Source organism: Crinia signifera, chromosome 1 (genome assembly GCF_055691185.1).
Source record: "Crinia signifera chromosome 1, ASM5569118v1, whole genome shotgun sequence".
Lineage (NCBI taxonomy): Eukaryota > Metazoa > Chordata > Amphibia > Anura > Myobatrachidae > Crinia > Crinia signifera.
Genome location: NC_139217.1, coordinates 128237964 through 128260274, shown reverse-complemented (window position 1 = coordinate 128260274; position 22311 = coordinate 128237964). Strand labels below are relative to the sequence as shown.

Here is a 22311-nt window from a genome sequence, read left to right as displayed (position 1 = left end):
GAGGCCAAGGGTCTTCCAGCGACAGGGATAGAAGGTCCGCAAACCAGGTCCTGCGCGGCCAATATGGGGCGATGAAAATCACCAGGACCCTTTCCCGTTTTATCCGCTTGAGAATTCTCGGGATCAATGGGATGGGGGGGAACAGGTAAATGAAACTGAAGGGCCATGGTGCCGTCAGTGCGTCCACCCAGTGCGTCCACCGACACTGCTAGAGGGTCCCGCGTTCGGGAGCAGTATTTCGGAAGTTTCTTGTTCATTTGTGACGCCATCATATCGACCTGAGGGCACCCCCATCTGTCCACCAGCATCTGAAATATCTGAGGGTGTAGACTCCACTCCCCTGGGTGTAGAGTGTGTCTGCTGAGATAATCCGCTAGTAAGTTTTGTACTCCCGGAATGAAGATGGCCGATATGGCCTCTGCGTGGCTTTCCGCCCACCTTAGGATCTTTGCCGCTTCTCTCATGGCAGACCTGCTTTTTGTGCCTCCTTGTCGATTTATATATGCCACTGCCGTGACATTGTCCGATTGGACTTGTACTGGCTTTCCTCTCAACAGATCGGAGGCCTGTAGTAAGGCTTGATGTATTGCTCTTAGTTCCAAAATGTTTATGGGGAGAGAGGCCTCCTGTTCTGACCATAGACCCTGAAAGTGAACTCCCTGAGTTACGGCTCCCCATCCCTTCAAGCTGGCGTCTGTTGTTAGGAGCACCCATGGGTGAATTCCGAACTTCCTTCCCTCTAGGAGGTTGGAGGACTTCAGCCACCACAGAAGGGAGACTCTCGTTTCCGATGACAGTGTGACCAAGGAGTGCATGTGGAGGTGAGAACCCGTCCACTTGTTTAAGAGGTCCAGTTGGAAAGTCCTCGCATGGAAGCGTCCGTAGGGAATCGCTTCGTATGCTGCTACCATCTTCCCGAGAAGTTGTATGCAGGAGTGGACCGATATTCTGTGCGGTTTCAGAACCAACCGCACCATCCTTTGAATGGCCAAAACCTTCTCCATTGGCAGGAAGACCTTCTGAGCCACCGTATCTAGTATCATCCCTAGGAAAAGAAGTCTTTGAGATGGTACCAGCTGCGACTTCTTTAGATTCAGTATCCATCCGTGGGTTGACAGGATCCTGAAGGTGGTACTGACACTCTCCTCCAGTAACTCTCTGGTGGGGGCCTTTATTAAAAGGTTGTCCAGGTATGGCACAATATTCACTCCGGCCCGGCGGAGCAGAAGCATCATCTCCGCCATGACCTTCGTGAATATCCGAGGGGCTGTAGACAGGCCAAACGGCAAAGCCCTGAACTGGTAGTGGTCGTTTAGAATCGTGAAGCGAAGATAGGCTTGATGTGGCGGCCATATCGGGATGTGAAGGTAGGCATCCTTTATGTCTAACGACACCAAGAACTCCCTTTCCTCCAATCCCGAAATGACCGCCCTCAAGGACTCCATCTTGAACTTGAAGGTCTTGAGATGCATGTTCAGAAACCGAAGACTCAGTATAGGGCGTACCGAACCGTCTGGTTTGGGTACGATGAACACGTTGGAGTAGTATCCTTTCCCCTTGAGATGGGTAGGTACCGGGATTACCACTGCCTGATCTATTAGTTTCCGAACCGCCTCCAGAAGGTTCCTTTGAGATTCTTGTGAAGCTGGTAAGGCTGACTTAAAGAATTTCTGAGGCGGGGAAGAGGCGAACTCTATCCTGTATCCCTGAGTCACTACCTCTAGCACCCATGGGTCCAGGGCAGACGCCCGCCAAACCGGGCTGAAATGTAGTAAACGGGCTCCCACTGGAATGTCCCCCTCCTGAAGAAGGGAACAGTCATGCTTAGGGCTTTTCCTGAGGGGTGGTGTGAGCCTGATCGGGCAGGACTGCTGACTGAGTTCTGCGGGACTTGCCTCTTGTGCCTCTGACTGCATTAGAGGCTCCACGGCCTCTGGACCTGAACCTCGCGGTCCGAAAGGACTGCAAGGAGGGGCCTGAATAATTTCTCCGCGGTGGTGGAGGGGCAGACGGCAGGTAAGTGGACTTCCCAGCAGTTGCCTGTGAAATCCACTTATTTAGTTCTTCACCGAATAGTGCCTCCCCCGTGAAAGGTAAAGCCTCTACACCCCTCTTAGACTCTGGGTCGGCCGCCCATTGTCGCAACCATAAGACTCTGCGGGCGGACACAGACATAGTGTTTGTCTGAGCTGCCACCACGCCAATCTCCTTTAACGCTTCACATAAGAAATCCGCAGATTCCTGGATATGCCTCAGAAGGGTAAGCATATCCACTTGAGGGTTATCCTCCTGTAAATCAGACTGAATTGCCTCAGCCCATTTGCTAATAGCCTTGGTTATCCAACAACCTGCAATAACTGGTCTCTGAGTAGCCCCAGATGCCACATAAATAGCCTTTAAAGTAGTTTCCAGCTTTCTATCTGCCGGATCCTTCAAGGAGACTGCCCCAGGTACTGGGAGAACTATCTTTTTAGAGAGCCTGGATACAGATGTATCCACTGCCGGTGGGGTCTCCCACACCTTCCTATCCTCAGGAGGGAAAGGAAAAATAGATAGGAACCTTTTTGGCACCTGAAATCTCTTTTCTGGGTGAGCCCAGGACTGTTGAAATTTCCTATTAAGCTCTGTAGAGACAGGAAAAGTGGCAGAGGATTTTTCTCTTGTAGAGAAAAACATTAGTTCTGTCTGTTCCTCTTCCTTATCAGTAAGATTTAGTACCTCTCTAATGGCAAAGATAAGAGCATCCACCCCTTGAGAGTGAGATTCCTCAACCACCTCAGGAATTTCTACCTCATCCTCTTCTTGTTCCTCATCTTCAGTGTCTGTGCCAAGCAGAGCAGGCAAAGAGCGCTTTTGAGGAAGTAGCTTAGGGGGTCTCTGAGCAGCAGGTGTAGCTCTAAGATCAGCCACAGACTTCTGTAAATCATGTCTCTCCTGTCTAGCAACAGCTAATTCAGAAGAAATAGAAGACATCATTCCTTTTATGGATTCCAACCAAGCAGGCTCCTGGCTGCTAGTTCCCTGCGCAGGTGTCATACAATTCTCACACACAAGTGACCCCTCCACCAGGGGGGTGAATTTAGCGTGGCATGACTGACATACAGACTTCTTCCCTGCCATGCTGTCGTATAAGACTAATACAAGTACCCACAGAGCAACTCTCTCTTCCCCAGGCCGTGAGAAGGGACAGAGAGGGAGAACCAGCACACAAGCCCTTAGCTGGGCATTAAGTAGACACCCGGGCTAACAACAATAGCAGTATAGTCCTGTAGAGGACTAAAAGGGGGCACTATACAAGCGCCCACAGACCCCCACAACCCCACTGTGTTACCAGTTTGTTGTACGGTCTCTGCTGCGTCGTCGCGGTGCCCTCAGCAAGCTGTAATGGCGCCGGCTGCTGCTGCTTGTTCGCGCTCTTCGGGAGGCTCCGCCCCCAATATGGCGCGGCTCTGTGTAAAATACACGCCGCCGCGGCTTAAAGGATCCCAGAGGGAGACTTATTATCGCCGCTTCACGCTGATGAGGCGGCAGGCTGATGGTGTGCTCGTCAGTCCTTTATGACTGCGGTAACATCACCGTCCGGGACCAAACCCCGGCAGCAGGACACGGACCATTAACCCTGTAAGAGGTTGGTGCCGTGATCCCTCCATCAGGACAGCAGTAAGCTCAGCTTGCTGCAAAATGAAAATGAATAAAAATTCAAAATAAAAATAAAAAAATAACGCAAATAACTCTGGAGCTCCAGAGTGTGCTACCGGCCCGTAGGGCACTTTTTTCTAAACTGGGCTGTGGGAGGGGACATAGAGGGGAGGAGCCAGCACACAGGATGTTAATTTTTATTAAAGTGCACCGGCTCCTTCGGACCAATCTATACCCCATTGTCTACCTGAATCCCAGTATACCCTAGGACGTTAGAGAAATATCTCCCTAGCTCAGGCATGTCCAAACTTTGGTCCTCCAGCTGTTGTGAAATGACACATCCCAGCATGCATTTCCATAGTTTTAGCATTCTCTAATAGCAAAACTGTGGTAAGGCACGATGGGACCTGTAGTTTCAAAACAGCTAGAGGGCCATAGTTTGGACATGCCTGCCCTAGCTGATCAAGGAGGACAATCAGCAGGAGTACACTGGCCTGATGTCCTGATCTGCATCATGAGGTCCATTAACATAAATTCCATCATTATATCCTGTCAATCAAGGTATGGTTTGAAAAGTTGGCATGTAGGCAAATGTTCTCTCAACACAATTATGTGGCCATACACATTATTACACAGTTAATGACTTGGCCATCAGACGTATCAGAGAAACAGTTTGTACTGGCAAGAACAGTGTACAGATAAAAAAATGTAATGTGTTTAATCAGCATTCTGTGTTCATGGGGAAAAAAATATAGGTACTCTTTACTTATCACGGCGCCCATCGCGGCCATCGCGGGCATTAAATGCACTAAAAAATCGTGTGCGACACGACCGACGCGATGCCCGCGATTTCCCATAGGGAACAATGTTAAATATCTCAATTGACCCGATTTTCCTGTTCAATGCCTCAATTGACACGATTTTTCCATAGGAAACAATGTTAAATGGCCCACAGAGGCCAAATAGGCACCCTGAAGTGTGAAATGGCCCCCCCAATTGTTAACGCCACCCCACGATCAACGTAAACCCAATGCGTGGCGAGCGCAGCGGTACGCGTCCTACGACCTTTTCATGCACCCACTATCCACGTCGGCGTGGAGTTGAGAATAGAATAGTGTGGCGAGCGCAGCGAGCCACCGAGCCCGAAGCGTGGCGAGCCCCGTGAGGGGACGCGGATACCTGTGAAGCCCGCGAAGGGACGCGTTTACCTGTGAAGGTATCCGCGTGCGCTCGCAACGCTTCGGGTTGGTGGCTCGCTGCGCTCGCCACACTATTCTATTCTCAACTCCACGCCGAAGTGGATAGTGGGGGTATGAAAAGGTCGGAGGACGCGTACCGCCGCCGCTCGCCACGCTTCTGGTTCACGTTGATCGTGGGGTGGCGTTAACAATTGTGGGGGCCATTTCACAGTTCAGGGTGGCTAATTGGCCTCTGTGGGCCATTTAACATTGTTTCCTCTGGAAAAATCGGGTCAATTGAGGCATTGAACATGAAAATCGGGTCAATTGAGACATTTAACATTGTTCCCTATGGGAAATCGCGTCGGTCGCGTTGCACCCGATTTTTAGTGCATTCAATGGCCGCGATGCCCGCGATTTTTTTACCTGCGATGCCCACGATCAAAATCGTGGGCGCCGTGCTAGGTAAAGAGTACCAAAATATATACCGTATATAAAACAACCAACAATATCTAACCAATGCATTTCTATTCAATTTAACTTGCTTTAAAAAAGAAAAGAAAATGACAGTCTGGCACTCCTAGGGTTAATCCCAAACAGCTACCACACTGCCCTCAATGCCCAGACTGCCGGTAACGAGGGGATTATACTCTGTATGGTATACAGGTATGAATTATATATTTAAACACTTTTCTGATAAAGGATTAAATTATCCTAAAGCTCACATTGGCGTGGGTCCAGGTCTGACTCTGATTTTTGCTGGAAATCCATTGAGTGCCGCTAGGATTACTAGAAGTGTGTGTGTTCATTTGTTAGAAAAAAATGGGTATTCATTGAAAAATACACTATTAAATACATATAACACAGGTAAACTTTTTCAGATTCCATTTCCATGGTTCATTATGGTGTGACAGCACAGCATACCAAATACGTAATATAATAGTTTCCGCTTTGTATTTAGGTAATGACATAGCAATATTCCTGCTCAGCTAAGTACAGCAAACTTATAGTAATAGTTCAGTGTGAAACACTGAGATGTCATCTGATCACATGGCCATAAAATGTCATAACACACAGGCGCAGAGTCATAAACCATCAAATGACAGTGCAACGTACCCTAGATACTGGCACTGGAACAGCTGCTGCGTGAGACTCAGGTGTAAATGCATGAAGCAGTGATAAGTGAGGAGAAGCAAGCCAATGGAGAATTTGCCTGTGGCAACCAATCAGCATTGAAGTAACATTTATAATTTGCATACTATAAATGTATACAGAGCAATTGTATATATACACTCATCTACAATGCAAACAAATTTAGAAAAAGTGTGAAAGCCCGCAATTGCTACCCAAGGCAAGGCAGCTAAATCACACCATGCTTCCTGCAGCATTTGGTGCAAGAAGGATAGGTGAATGACATCTGTAGAGAACAATTTTGCAATCCTCAACACCACAATTTCAAAAGGTACAGTACAGTATTGTGAGGCTGATGACTGTGTGACAGATCATTCAAATTTGTTGGGACATGTCAGAGGGAGACTATCCATATTGCACAGCAGGGTGGCATGGCTACGATGGCACTATGATGGGTAAGTGGTGACTTGCCAACTTTTCCAAGTTGCCAAGAAACACGATACAATGGTGGCCAGCACTTCAAACATATATTACACATGCATCCCTTCAATTATATTAAAAATAAAATACATGACACAAATAAAGGTATAGCCATGTACACTTCTCTAATACCCCTTTCACACTGCACTTGTTAAATGGTATATTGCTGTTTTTTCCCATTTCAAAACATTTAAGGCTGCAGTGGGAAAGCGCCAGAGTTGATTTACCAGTATTTCAAAACATTTAAAAAGCAGAGTCCTACACGTTTCAGAACCGTTTTTTATGCAGATTACAGACCTGTGATAGGCTGTCCCCTGCATTCTGCCTTGAAACGTGTTCAGGGGATTAAACGGGTTGACTGATGTGAATGGTACTTAAACGGTAATCTACTGCAATGTGTAGGCTCAGACCCGTTGTAAATACGTTTAAAAATACCAGTTTTAGAAACAATTTGGCAGTGTGAAAGCGATATAAGCTACATACAATAAATAGTAAACACATATAAATACACCCTGATTTACAGGGAAACGGTCATCTGTCAGACCAGACTTAGGTCGACAGTCATTAGGTCGACCCCGGAAGGTCGACTATCCCCAAGGTGAACAGGGTTAAAGGTCGACATGGCTCAAGGTCGACATGACTTAAGGTCGACATGGTTTTAGGTCGACAGTCATTAGGTCGACATGAGTTTTTCACTGTTTTTTGAGCCAACATGTGACGACAGGCGGTATTTCATGCCCTACCATCCACTAGGGCGTGGTGGGAGAATAAAATAGTGTGCCGAGCGCAGCGAGGCACCGTGCCAGAAGCATTGCGAGTGAAGCGAGCGATGCGAGGGGCTGCGGTTCGACTCCAACTGTGTCCATGTCGACTGTGTAGACATTCGGGTCAAAAAACAGTGAAAAACTCATGTCGACCTAATACCATGTCGACCTTGGCCCATGTCGACCTTAAGTCATGTCGACCCTGAGCCATGTCGACATTTAACCCTGTCGACCTTGGGGACAGTCGACCTTCCGGGGTCCACCTAATGACTGTAGACCTAAATCTGTTCTGACAGATGTACCGCTTCCGATTTACATTTCAGGACCCACCACAGTACATGTTTTCCAGGTTACCTGTGGATTTCTGAATTGATACCATTGGTGATCCTGCCGGTGACCTGGAAAACATCATCTGTGTGGGGTTATGAGGACATAATTTGAAAACCATTGATTTAGGCTGGGGTGAGCCAGTACATCTGCTTCATATACATTTTCTACACACATACAGATCGAGCCGATCTCTTTGTTGTAGCCAGCGCGCCAGCCGCTGGTATCTTTCGGCTGGCACGCCGGTGAGTGTATGGTAAAACAGATGCAGAGTAGGAGGGGAAAATATTATTTTTGAAGTTTTTAGAACAATCCTTTTTGGTGAAGATTGATGCCAGGTCCTGTGAGTTATGTAGTAATTTTGACAGTTTTTAATTTTTTGTCATTAATGTGTATGTCTGTCACTGAGGCAGGGATGTGGTGCTGTCAGTGAGGCGGTGAGGTACTGTGCACTGCAGTCAGTGAGGCAGAATGTGTTGCTGTCAGCAAAGCCACCGGGGGAGGGGGGGGGGGGCATTGTTTTGCTTATACATATATAAAATTGCTAATTAGAATGATCGAAAGCTGCCTGGGAAAATTACCTGAACTATGTTGAAAGCTGCATCATAATTGGTTCAGTAGTTTCTGATGTTCTCAGTTATTAGATAGATAGATAGATAGATAGATAGATAGATAGATAGATAGATAGATAGATAGATAGATAGATAGATAGATAGATTTTTCAAACACATCCTGTTATGGCTCTTTTTGTTTTAAATCACTAAGGGGCAGATGTATTAAGCCTTAACAAGAGATAAATGCAAGGGTGATAATGAGAGATAAACGTCCAGCCAATCAGCTCCTTACTGACTTTTTTCAAACACAGCCTGTAACATGGCAGTTATCAGGTGATGGGCTGGACGTTATCTCTCTTTGGGGCCCATTTATCAAACCATATTTGCGGCTAAATCCCCGAAAACACCCGTTTTCGGGGTTTAGCCGCAAATATTAAGTATCTCCTAAATGTATCAAAGGGGGACCGCAGCAGGGATCTCCGATCCCTGCTGCGATCCCCCCTGTACCGCCGCCAGTCTCATCCCCCATAGGTTTCTGGGCAGCCCGGCTTCGCATCCCTGGGCTATCGCCATTCTGATATGGCGATAGCCCATTGCAGCCTACGGCTGCGGGATCGCACTGCCGAGCGGGGCAGTGCGGTCACAGGGGTCGGCGGCGGTCAGCGCATAACCGCGCATGCGCAGACCCCCCCGGCTTCCGGCTCTGGGTATCGCAGGGACGGGCTCCTTTCGGAGCCCTGTTCCTGCGTCCCCATAATGATACATCCCGGCGGTATTAAAAGCAACCGCAATGCGATGCCCGGCGATTTATTTATCTCTTGTTAAGGCTTAATAAATCTGCCCGAATAATACATATCTATTTATCTCTGTACCAATCATCTTTGATAAGGACTCAAGTCAGATATTTGAGTTATGTAGTCATTTGTTACATTCCAGTCAGTCAGTGAGGCAGCGATGGGTTGCTGTAAGGACATTCACAGACAAGAAGCTCATTGCAGCCTCACTGACAGCAGCTCATCACTCTCTCACTGAGGGCGGGATATACTAAAGGTAATATATGTATGAGGCCGGCGGCCCAGGACATGCGTATATCCCAAGAGTGGGATATCAGTCTTATAAAATGGTCGCACGCTGTGGGGTATGTGGTCATTGGGAAATAATGCATGTGGTCTAATGTGACTGATGTTGATATTTGTCAAATGCCTCACACCAATTGCAAATGTATCAAATTAGAGCTATACACCTCTTATTTCCTATGGTGGCTAAATTACACAGCTTGCTAAATTGCAACAATCTGGTTCATACATACATACATACATACATACATACACTGCATTAATCCTTCAGCAGTTTCAACACAATTATTAGGGAAAGCATTCAATTACATTGCCTTATTTATAATAGAAAGAAATTAATGTTAAATGCAGGGTCTGTACTGTTGTGGTGCTATACAATAATTTATTCCCGGCTTTTTGTTGCTGTACATCCTTTTCAAGAAAAAGATTCAGTGCTCTAACAGAGAAACTCATGGAGTGTTTCCTATGAATGAGGGAACCAAATCCTTATATTCCCACCTGTGTAAGGAAAGTGGACTCCTCCCAGGAAGTTAGGTGAGGAGGACAATGACACCAATGTTTGTCGTAACAGAAAGGGAAGACACTTGCAGGATAAACAATAATAAGCAGGTGTAACAGCAGTCACATACATTATCTATAGAGGTTTCCACAGCAATGTATTGAATAAAAACACAAAGAGCAGGTTGCAAATATATTGATACTGTATTTTAGAATAATATGTGATAACTTCACTTGTCTACTTCACTCCGCATACTAACATACATGTCAAAAACAGAAATAATCATACATGCATACAATAACATACACACAAAAACACACACACATATATATATATATATATATATATATATATATATAAACATAAATACAAAAACATACAATAAAATACATATGCATAAAATAACATAGTATACATACAAAAACAGACATACATAAAATAAAAATGCAGTATTAGATGCCTGCGCTGTGTGCTTACCAGCCAGCCCCCCTCCTCCTCTGGTCCCATGTCCCTTCCTTCTCTGCAGGATGAAATAGGGATTGGCCCTCTCCGTTACCCACAGGGCGTTTGCCAGCAGCACTTCCTCCGGGCTCAGCCACATGGCCGGGGCCAGCCACAGGGCAGGGGCTTGTAGCGATGTGCAGTGTCAGGGAGAGCCCGATGACATGCCGGCCAGTGCAGGGGCTGCTCAGCTGGAGAGCAGGAGACGGGGACCAGGCGGCTGCATCCTCTGTGAGACCCCAATCACAGGCAAGGTGTCCTGGTGGTAGGAGGTTCCAACACTCAGCGGAGCCGGGAGCAGGCAGTGTATCATAAGCCGGCAGATCCCGGGACACACAGAACGGGAAGCAGCTCTCCTGCAGTCCCCGGCCGGGGATTGTATATGTAATAGGCCACTTGGGAAATGTTACAATTTCCCCATCTGAATGAGGCTGTCACTGAGCCTCCTCCTAGTACATAGCCCCCAGCGGGCGCTTCCCTGTGTCACCTCCGGCTGGATCCTATGCAGGTGCAGCAGCAGTGATGTGTCTCCCTAGCCGCAGCACGGAGCCGTCACAGCCACACACTGGCAGCAGGTTACCGCAGGTGTTATGGGGACCAGGCTGGGGAGATGATGGGAGATGTATCAGCAGCGACGCAGGGACTGGAGCAGCGAGAGGGGTCTCTGTCCATGGTACCGAGCAGAGAGAGGCACAGCGCAGGACAGTGGCCGGCAGGGCCAGGGAGCCAGGTACAGTAGGTATGGGCGATAGCAGCCCGGCGGTCATAACAAAGCAGAATGGAAAGGGAGGAGGAGAGATGACACAACTACATGGGAGGCTGAGCCAGGCTGCTCACAGCAATGACATCAGCGTCTAAGGCACACTCAGCGTTGGCAGGCTGCAGAAGGGAATAGCCAGCAATGTATTACAGTCAGTACCATTATCATGCATACATACATATCCATAAACCTACGTACCCACCTGCCTGCAGCATTGTCTGGGGGTAGCCACCTGTCACACTGCTGGAGCTGCACTGAGAAACTAAGAAAATGAATCTTTAAATATTTAGCTGCATGCAATAAATCCATTCATTGTCAAATGTATTTTCTGCTTTTTTAATTAAATAGAACAGAGGTTGGACAGAGCAAAGCCAAATGACTGCCTTGCCCCTGGTGACAAAAATACTCATTTCAGCCCTGTTCTTGTCTAACCTCCCAGAAGCTGCAGAAGACACCTGGTTTTTGGGGTAGTCCACCACAGCCCTGGAGGAGTAGGAAGCTCTCCCACATCCTGCAAGGGATGGACATTGCATTGCGATGGTTCTCAACCATCAATGGCTTTGATGCAATCGTAGTGGTTTTACCATTCAATGGCGGCATTCCGTTGTTTACGGCCATTGAATGGTAAACATTCAGTGGTGTTCCAATGCTTTCATTGGGTCCCAGCCCCTAGTTACATCTGCGGGTGTCCATGCTGCACATGTTTTGCACATGTACAAATCAAATAAATAGTTTTCTCCATCAAATTATTTTGAAGCGATTGTTAGTTACCATTGCATCAAAAGATTTGATCCTGGAAGCTATGCCATCATTCAATGGTGGGCTTCTGCTGTCCATCCTTCCTGCAGGCATTCAATGTCAATCGCAGGGGTCATGGTAAGGGGGCAGGTCAGTCACTATTCGCTGGGGTTTCTCAGTAATGAGGGTAGGGCCTTATGAAGACCCATTGCAAACCGCCCACCAAAGATGTCTGAAGTGTCTCCCATCTGGGCTTCTCCTGGAGAGGACTCTAAAGAAGTAGGCTAGTATGTATAAGAAACAGGTTGAACATATGGCTCTATGGTGCATTTCATACCACAGTTTTTCCACATCAGTGTGACTAGTGCCTCATATCACTAATGTATCTACAATTGGTGCAGTGTGTGCTGTGTACATGGGCGCTGGGTTCAGGGAGAAAAATAATGTGGTGTCCAATTTCCCAGAGATTTGCCCAGGCACAGTACAGGATTACAATGCCAGTGTCTACTCACATCTGCACTGCAGAGAGAGCATGAGGCCTGCATGTGGTTATATGAGGAGGGGGGGGGGGGGGGGGAGAGAGAGAGAGAGAGAGAGAGAGAGAGAGAGAGAGAGAGAGAGAGAGAGAGAGAGAGAGAGAGAGAGAGAGAGAGAGAGAGAGAGAGAGAGAGAGAGAGAGAGAGAGAGAATGGGAGCAGTCACAGCCAGTGTACACATTACACCAGGGATAGACCCACAGCCATATGCAGCTACACTTACACATTATGCCACACAGCGTAGTGATCGTTACACATTATGCCACACACCATAATGCCCATTACAAAACATGCCATACACCATAATGCCCATTGCACAACATGCTGCACACTGTAGTGCCTATTAAACATTATGCCACCCACCATAATGCCCCCAATACTCCTGCTTATACATATGATGCCCCCAGTAGTGCCATTTACAAAGAATGCCCCAAAAGTGCCACTTAAATTATACTCCCAGCCCCACATCAACCTCCTTCACTACTGCTGCTGCTGCTATGGGGAGAGGAGGAGAGTGTCCCCTCTTGGTGAATCAAGCGGACATTTCAATTATGACACCAACTCTTAAGCCAATTGTAGCTCGCTGTCTGGCAGCCAATCACTAATTGCAGCTGCTGGTCTGCAACTCTGGTTGGCTGACAGCCCGCACCATATTGTCTTAAATGTGCACTGGGGTGCAGCAGTGGGAGAGCGGTGCTGCTGGATGGTGCACCCATAGTTCAAATGTGCTGTTGAACTGGAACCACTGGCACACAGGTAGTTACAGCCCTGGGAAAGGTCAGCAACTTCACATAAAATCACACCAAGATCATAGCCCCCATAAGGCATCAGACAAAAAATAAATAAAATAAATAATCAGCATCTCAGGTCAACCATAAAGGTGCATATTCACAAACATGCTCACGGGCAACACCACAGCAAAATGGGCAATTTTGAATATTATTAGTAACCAATTTTTGGAGAATATATACGTATTTATATTAGTTTACACTTTACAATGTAATCCGATTATCTTGCCTAAGGTGTAACCGCTTTGTTTACAGTTCTAAAATACAGTTATTGGCATGTCTCTGTAGGGATGATATCATCACATTACTCATTTATTGTTGTGAAGGAACAATGAAGAATAAGGCAAATGCTTGTATACGTTATGTTTAAAAAACACACAGCATCCTAATATTAAATTAGTTATCCAGAAAAACATACATCATACATTAACTAGAATATTTCACATTGTGTTGGCACTTACTACTTCTGACAAATGATTTACAACATGAACTACAAACACAATGCAGCGGTAGATCATCTAGATTATGGAGATATGCTCAGATCACCGCAAGCATACAGCATGTGTCAATGGTGTTGGGAGCCGGTTACACTCCGTACTCGCAGGCACTCGTTTGCCGGTCACGACGCCAGGCCACGCCCCCAGCGCGTTTCGTCACACAGACTTCGTCAGAGGGCTGGCCTGGCATCGGACAGAAAACCCTTTCATAGCACGCTCGCTGCGGCATATGCCTCCTCCCCAATTGAATATTCATATTCATATTAGAGCCATGCTACGACTTTAAAAAACAGTACTATGACTTATAAAAACCATTACTTATATGTATACATTGCTCTACTTCACATTTCATATCACAATTAAAGGTGCAATTGTGACATATAAAAAAATACAAAAGGTACCGATACTATTGGCTGCTCTATGCGGACACAATCAGACGGATTATCACAAAAAAGAGTTTCATATACAATTGTCACAGAGAAAATCCTCTCTATACAAAAATAGACTAGACATATTTACAATTACTACAGAAAAATAAAATAATATAGACCAATGAAACATATACAATGCAAACTAACAGGTACACTACATATGTTGTGTTACAATTTATTATTCCCTTAAGGGCCAGATCTTTATTATCTCTCCCTTTTAGGTTTTTAGGGCCCGTGATGCCATGGGGGCACATTTTGCATTTATTACAGCAATAAAACCCTAGTGGGGGAGGTAGATTAGGTTAAATAATGAACTGGACTTTCCTACAAGTACTTCTGGCAAAAGACTGGGTGCCAGTTTCGTTTTGAATGTTTTCGCTCTCCTGAACACCACATCTGGATGATCCCCTAAAGCAGGGCTGGGCAACACCGGCCCTCCAGATGTTAGTGAACTACACATCCCAGGATGCTTTGCATTAGTTTTGCTATGTGGCCATGCTGAAACTGATGCAAGGCATGCTTGGATGTGTAGTTCACTAATATCTGGAGGGCCGGTGTTGCCCAGCCCTGCCCTAAAGCATGGGTCTTCAACCTGTGGCCCTCCAGATGTTGTGAAACTACATGTTCCAGCATGCATTGCCACTTTTCCTATAAGAGCATGCCAAAACTGTCAGGGCATGCTGGGACATGTACTTTCACAACATCTGGAGGGCCACAGGTTAAAGACCTGTGCCCTAAAACATCTTTTAGAATTGGGTCCATCCTAAGAATGCTCCAGTGCCGATTAAGAATTTTACAAATCTCCTTATTTCTTACATTAAACTGTGTAACAAACGGACAATTTTTTTCTTTTTTCAGTTTACCTTTATCCTTTTTATCTTTATAAACCAGAAGATCTTTCCTATCTAACTTTCTGCATTTGATCTTTGAAGTCTCTACTAGTTGACTAGGATATCCTTTCTCTGCGAACCGTGCACTATATGATTGAGCTTGTTCTTCAAATTGTTCTAATGTACTACAGTTGCGGGTACTTGTTTCCTAGCACGGAGCCAGCGATTTTAATTGTATTGATCAGGACCTAAAAAATCGCGTTGATCGCATCGCATGCAACCAAATCGCATGCAATGCGATCAACGCGATTTTTACATTGGAATCAATGTAAATTGGTTCCTGAGACCCAATTTTACATTGGGCCCAATGTAAAAAAAAAACGAAACCCCAATTTTAATTGCATACCCCCCCTCATGGGTGAAATGACCCCCCATTGTTAACGCCACCCCACTGTTGACGCCAACCCGAAGCGTGGCGAGTGCAGCGAGCCTGCGAGGGGCAGCGGTATGAAAAGGTCAAAGGACGCGTACCGCCGCCCCTCGCGGGTTCACTGCGCTCGCCACGCTTCGGGTTGGCGTCAATAGTGGGGTGCAGAGAGAGTTAGATTTGGGGGGGTGTACTTCAACCTGATATCTATATTGCAGTGTAAAAATAAAGCAGCCAGTATTTACCCTGCACAGAAAAAAATAAAACACCCAAATCTAACTCTCTGCACATGTTACATCAGCCCCACCTGCAGTGCATATGGTTTTGTCCATTAGAGAGTGATTGTGCCTTTCAGAGTGAATCAGATTAACCCCTATGTCTGGTGCAATTTGTCACTTATATGAATATAGTACAACAGATGTGAAAGCATTTATTATAGAGAAAACTGCAATAAAGAACAATATGACCTTAAGGCAGTGGTCAGGGAACTCGGTCCTCATTACCCCACACAGTGCATGTTTTGCAGGTCTTTTCACAGAATCACAAGTGAAATAATTAACTCCACCTGCGGACCTATAATATGTGTCTGTGAGTAATTAGTACACCTGTGCACCTGCTGGGTTACCAGCAAAACATGCACTGTTCCCTGACCACTGCCTTAAGGTCACTGTGGCTTATAGTTTTCCCATATATCAGCAGGGAATACATACAAATGACTGGTGGTGGGAATGCCGGCAGGGTTCCAGTATACTTACCTTCCATTACCCTTAACCCAACCTCCCTACAAGCCTAGGGCTGGTTTCATACACTCCGGTTTTGACCGGACGGAAAAAAGCTGGACCCACTTTGTCCGGTTTTTAGCCGGATTTCAGGACCTTTCACATGGTCCGGTTTTAGGGTTACCACCTAGTCCCTTTAATTCCGGACACATGTTAATTACACAGGTTCTGTGGCAGTTTAAAATCAGGTGAAGTGGAGTCTTGAAGTCAGCAAGCCACAGAACCTGGATAATTAATATGTGTCCGGAATTAAAGGGACTAGGTGGTAACCCTATCCGGTTTGGAGATCCTGTGGCCCCGCCCCCTTGTCACATGGGGGTGGGTCCAAACAGTTTGGCTGGCATGTCCAGTCTGACGGGGTGTACGCCCGCCCTACTCGTCACATGGGGGCGGGCGTAAGTATCCAGCAATTTCCGTGGTGTGTGAAGGCGCCCATTGCCTTCCACACCACACAATGGGCAGAACGGGACGGCCACGGCACAGCAGCCGCACGCTGCAGAGGCAGGATCCGGCTGCTACCCGGCGGCTGCGCCGTGACCGTCCAGTGTGAATGGACACAGAGCTGTCCATCACACACTGTAGGGGCGGCACGTGCGGTAATTTCCCATCCGGCAGGAGCCGGACTGTGTGAAACCGGCCTAACCCTATCCTTCCCATCTAGCAGTCTAGACCAAAATATCTCTCCAAGCAGCCTGACACACACACACACACACACACACATTAAGGCTGGTTTCACACACTCCGGTTTTGACCGGACGGAAAAAAGCCGGACCCACTTTGTCCGGCTTTTAGCCGGATTTCTGGACCTTTCACATGGTCCGGTTTGGAGATCCTGTGGCCCCGCCCCCTCGTCACATGGGGGTGGGTCCAAACAGTTGGACTGGCATTTCCAGTCTGACTGGGTGTACGCCCGCCCTACTCGTCACATGGGGGCGGGCGTAAGTATCCGGTAATTTCCGTGGTGTGTGAAGGCGCCCATTGCCTTCCACACCACACTGAATGGGCAGGACGGGACGGCCACGGCACGGCAGCCGGACACTGCAGTGGTAAGATCCGGCTGCTACCCGGTGGCCGCGCCGTGACCGTCCAGTGTGAATGGACACAGAGCTGTCCATCACACACTGTAGGGGCGGCACGGCTTTTAAGCCGTGCGGTAATTTCCCGTCCGGCAGGAGCCGGACAGTGTGAAACCGCCCTTACCCTTCTTGCTCCCAGAAAACCTCTGGTTACCACCCGCAAAGACCGGCTTCCTGTCAATCAACTTGTGTACTGCCAGCGATAAAAAAAAGATGCTGGATTTTTATCACAGGGTGGCCTTGCTCATGCGTACTGCAATCTGTGCGCAGTCACCTGGCTTGTGAATTTGCAGACCAGCGATCAGGACTGAATAACCCGTCGTTTGAGAATCTGTGCATTAGTTAATTTAGCCCATAATACTTAATTTGGTAAACTGTTGTGGGAAACCGGAACATGGTGTAAATTGTTGATGATGGAATCCCATATTGTAGAAATACATTTATTAACATTTGTCATTTTAGTGATTTTTTTCTTTTTAATATGCATTATGATAATTCATCCTGTGTGCTGGTTGAGTACTATAGATCATACTTGCCTACCTGACCCTACATGCAAGAGAAAATGCTCTGCTCCTGGACTTCCCTGGTAATATATGATTGCCATCACCTGTGGTGAAACACCTGTACCTAGCTCCCCACAGGTGATGGCAATCATACATTACCAGGGAAGTCGAGAAACAGAGCATTTTCTCCTGCGTGGAGAGGGTCAGGTGGGCAAGTATGCTATAGATTACTTATGAATTACACAAATTCTGTGGCTGATTAAAACCAGGTGAAATGCAGACGTTAATAAAGATGACAGCCGAGGAATAAAATTAAGGCCTAATTTATTCCATTCCATATCGTTAGCTGTCACCCGTCCTGATGTACTGTGCGGGTAAATATCTTAAGGTGACTGCCAGATGGCTGTGCCAATGTAACTTGCTGTTACTGAAACCATTACTTTATGTACAGTACATTGTGCTACAGAGCCACCTTCCCACATCACAAGCTGGGATCCTCATACCTCCCAACATGATATATAAAGGTAACCATTACAGGTCATTATGATGAATAAAAAGGTTTGCTTGCAAATTTTCACACCAATTTTGACAAATTCACTTGGCACTTAAAGGGTTAATGGATAACAAAGATGTTTCACTACAGGTGATGGCAATCATATATTAAGAGGGAAGTCCAGGAACAGAGCATTTTGTCCCTCCTGGAAGTGGTTATGTTGGGAGGTATGGAGTCAACATGCCTGTTTAACCTTCATTACAGCTTCATGGGTAGTATGAATGGAGAGTCCCTGGGCGCCCAAATACGTGTATTTAACAGCATTACAAGGGAAGTTAAATGTGTATGAGCCTAGGACACTTTGAATCTTTAATCAGGCCCTGTCCACAGAACCTGTATAATTCATGATTGTCCCAGTTTAAAGCGATAGTATGGTTAGCCTAACTATAGATATACACAACTGTGTTAGATCACACTGAAACCTACCTAGGTAGTTCTTCAGCACAGCCAGATCTATAAATAAACAATATACAATATCAGGGGTTCTCAAACTCGTGCCTCAGGACCCCACACAGTTCACATTTTCCAGGTGACCTAGCAGGTGCATTCATTACTGACTGACACACAGGAGGAACTTAATATTTCACTTGTGATTCTGTGAGGACGGATTCGGCATGAAAAGCCGGCGGTCGGGATCCTGGCGTTCAAAATCTCGACGCCGGAATCCCGAACGCCGAAATCCCGACAAGGGGGGGGACGTGGATCGCCCCCCCTTGCTGGCTCGCTGCGCTCGCCACGCAGTGGGCCCGGTGCCTCGCTACGCTCGGCACGCTAATTTATTCTCCCTCCGAGGGTGTCGTGGACACCCACGGGGGGAGAAAGTGTCGGGATTTCGGCAGGATTTTGAATGCCGGGATCCCGACCGCCGGGATTTAAACTGCATCCCTGTGAGGACACCTGGAAAACACACACTGTGTGGGGGACTGAGGTTGAGAACCTGTGGACTATAGCCAAGGCAATGGAGACTGGACAGGCCCAGGTACTTTTCAGGGTGCATGGCCTCATCATGTGAGGCATGGCCATACACCCTTAGAATAATAATCAGAAGAATAAAATAGTACAGTACTTTTAGCACTGCCCTGACCATACTGCAACCCAGCACACAGCAACGTGTGATGGGTTGAGAGAGTTGCTGATACTGCGTGCCTTGGGGACTGCGGTTGTGAATGTGGGAACTAAATGGTACATATATAAATAGGCTAACTACATGTTCCTTTTAAAAACGATAAAGGAGTAGCAGTTGCCTGTGTCAGCCTTTTGTCAATTTTGACCTATTGCATATATAGGCTCATACTTTTAGACAGATATAATAAAGAAAATGAAACACTTATTAAATCATTTGAATCAAAACAATGTATTCCCTCTCTTTCCTGACCGCTAAACGAGCATCTTTATGCAGATGCATAGACCATAGAGAGAGTAACCAAGTATCAGCAGCTATGACGCTTTCTTACCAATAATCCCATCTGCCTGTCCATGGCCTTTTCTTCTCTGCAGCAGAAAGTAAGGGTTTCCTCTCTCTGTGTCCCACAGAATATTGGGGAAGAATGTTCTCATTGGATGCACAATCATATTACAATTGGGGCACAGAAGATCCTTAATCAATTAAAATATGAGATTGGGAAGCACATGTAGCAAATGCAGTTACACCAGGCCATGCTGTGAGGACTTCCATGTGTGCAGGCTTGGGGAACAATTACTGGTGAGTCAGCCACTTCACCTGTGAAGCATCATGGCTATCCTAAACACGTAAAAGTTTTGCAAATGAATAGCTTATGTCAGAATTTAAAGGTTCATTTAGACCAAGCCTTGTACTTGTCTGGTAGTAAAACACATTGTTCTCTATGTGGTTCACACCAAGGATTTATGAAGATTTATTAGCACTAAGCAAATTGCAGCATTCAGTATTTTAGGATACTTTTAAAAGAAAACTTGAAGTCTCATGTGATGTGCAGCAAACACCTTGGTATGTGCATTATTATCCATGGACCTGCAGCCAGCACACATAAAGGTACAACCTATCTGAACACACCTCTGTGGGGAGGCAAACTCTGTAATAGCATACCTATCAACTGTACCAATTACAGATGGACAGGGGGTCAGTTGGGGGAGACAGACTTCATGGCTGCTCTGCTCTGTATGCGCACAGCATTTATCAGTCCAGAGGCCATTCTGTGGCTCCACCCTTTTTCGAGTAGGCTCCCAATCAAACGAGAAAGTTGGAAGGTATGATAAAAGTGTAAATGCCACAGAGTGATAAAGTAAAGAGAGGTACACTATCAACCAATCAGCTCTTAACTATGATTTATCAAACATTGGGGATTATTCTGGTTCACTCCTGGCAAATTCCTTCTTAGATGGACAAAACCATGTGCACTGCAGGGGGGCAGATGTAACATGTGCACAGAGAATTCGATTTGGGTAAGTTATTTTGTTTCTGTGCAGGGTAAATACTGAATGCTTTATTTTTACACTGCAATATAGATCTCACTTTGAAGTAAAACCCCAAATCTAACTCTCTCTGCACAAGTAACACCTATCCCACCTGCAGTGCACATGGTTTTGTCCATCTAAGAAGGAATTTGCCAGAAGGAGTGAACCAGAAGAACCCCCACAGTCTGTAAAATGGCATTTAGTGGCTTATTAGTTAATAGTTTATTTTTTACTCTTCAGTTCATCATCCTCCATGGCTGACGTCCTGGCCCCGCCTGCATTCACATGGGTTTTCGTGGGCGCACCCACCATTTTTATGGGAATGCCCAGGAAACCCAAAGTGCCCCATATAAACGCCCCCCTGCCTGCCTCCATCCCGCCCCCCGCCCCTGTGTAAACGCCTCAGCGACTATGAGCCGGCTCTCCCGGCTCCTGCAGCATATAAAAAGTGACTCTCAGAAAATGGCTGCCTCCATAATGCAGACAGGGTACTTCTGTAGTTTCACGGCGCCACCGCGCGCACAGTCTGTAACAGAAACTTGTCAGCCTGCCAGAGGCTCTGTTTCACTGTGCGCGTGCTGCTCTGCCGGCCAGCAGCAGCAGCGCTGCCCAGGCGCTGACAGGTCAATGTCACTGTGGCACTTGTAGTTCCACAGTGAAATAGGCAGTGCCTGGGCATCGCTGACAACGGGGGTATGTTAAAGTGGACACCCCGGCACAGCGATGCCGGGGCTTCTAAACTGTATGCGAGATTCAGACGCAACTGCGTCTGAATCTCGAGTCACATAGATAGCCGCTAAGAAGTTTAGGTGGCCCTAGGGGAACACTATTGAAACCCACCCTCAGTGCCACTAGTGGACGCCACAGCTGTGGACCGTGTAAATTCCACTATCCAAGCCCACCCGAAGCGTGGCGAGCGGCGGCGGTACGTGTCCTAGGACCTTTTCATACCCCCACTATCCACGTCGGCGTGGAGTTGAGAATAGATTAGTGTGGCGAGCGCAGCGAGCCACCGAGCCCGAAGCGTGGCGAGCGCACGCGGATACCTTCACAGCTATCCGCGTCCCCTCGCGAGCTTCACAGGTGTCAGCATCCGCTCGCCACGCACCGAGCCCGAAGCGTGGCGAGCGGACGCTGACACCTGTGAAGCCCGCGAGGGGACGCGGATAGCTGTGAAGGTATCCGCGTCCCCTCGCCACGCTTCGGGCTCGGTGGCTCGCTGCGCTCGCCACACTAATCTATTCTCAACTCCACGCCGACGTGGATAGTGGGGGTATGAAAAGGTCGTAGGACGCGTACCGCCGCCGCTCGCCACGCTTCGGGTGGGCGTGGATAGTGGGATTTACACGGTCCACAGCTTTGGCGTCCACTAGTGGCACTGAGGGTGGGTTTCAATAGTGTTCCCCTAGGGCCACGTCTGAATCCAGGCTTTCCAGCTTCTTAGCGGCTATCTATGTGACTCGAGATTCAGACGCAGTTGCGTCTGAATCTCGCATACAGTTTAGAAGCCCCGGCATCGCTGTGCCGGGGTGTCCACTTTAACATACCCCCGTTGTCAGCGATGCCCAGGCGCTGCCTATTTCACTGTGGAACTACAAGTGCCACAGTGACATTGACCTGTCAGTGCCTGGGCAGCGCTGCTGCTGCTGGCCGGCCGCTATGCTGTTTACGTCCAGCTAGAGCGGCACAAGCTCAGTCAGACAGAGCTAGAGCGGCACTCGCACAGTGAAACAGAGCCTCTGGCAGGCTGCCAAGTTTCTGTTACAGACTGTGCGCGCGGTGGCGCCGTGAAACTACAGAAGTACCGTGTT

The 22311-nt window shown here is 47.3% G+C and overlaps 1 protein-coding gene across 3 annotated transcripts in view; it reads right to left on the bottom strand.

Moving 5' to 3' along the window:
• Positions 1 to 19654, bottom strand: part of TBC1D9 (TBC1 domain family member 9) — a 67394-nt gene extending 47740 nt beyond the window's left edge. For 2 of the 3 annotated variants that reach the window (XM_083173283.1, XM_083173301.1), the window contains exon 1: positions 10126 to 10972. In XM_083173283.1, the coding sequence (XP_083029409.1) occupies positions 10126 to 10249 (124 nt within the window). In that variant the 5' untranslated portion in view covers positions 10250 to 10972. Of the gene's footprint in view, positions 1 to 10125; positions 10973 to 19521 lie in introns of those variants that run through there. The other variant, XM_083173292.1, reaches the window with a different exon arrangement.
• Between the last annotated feature and the right edge of the window lie 2657 nt (positions 19655 to 22311).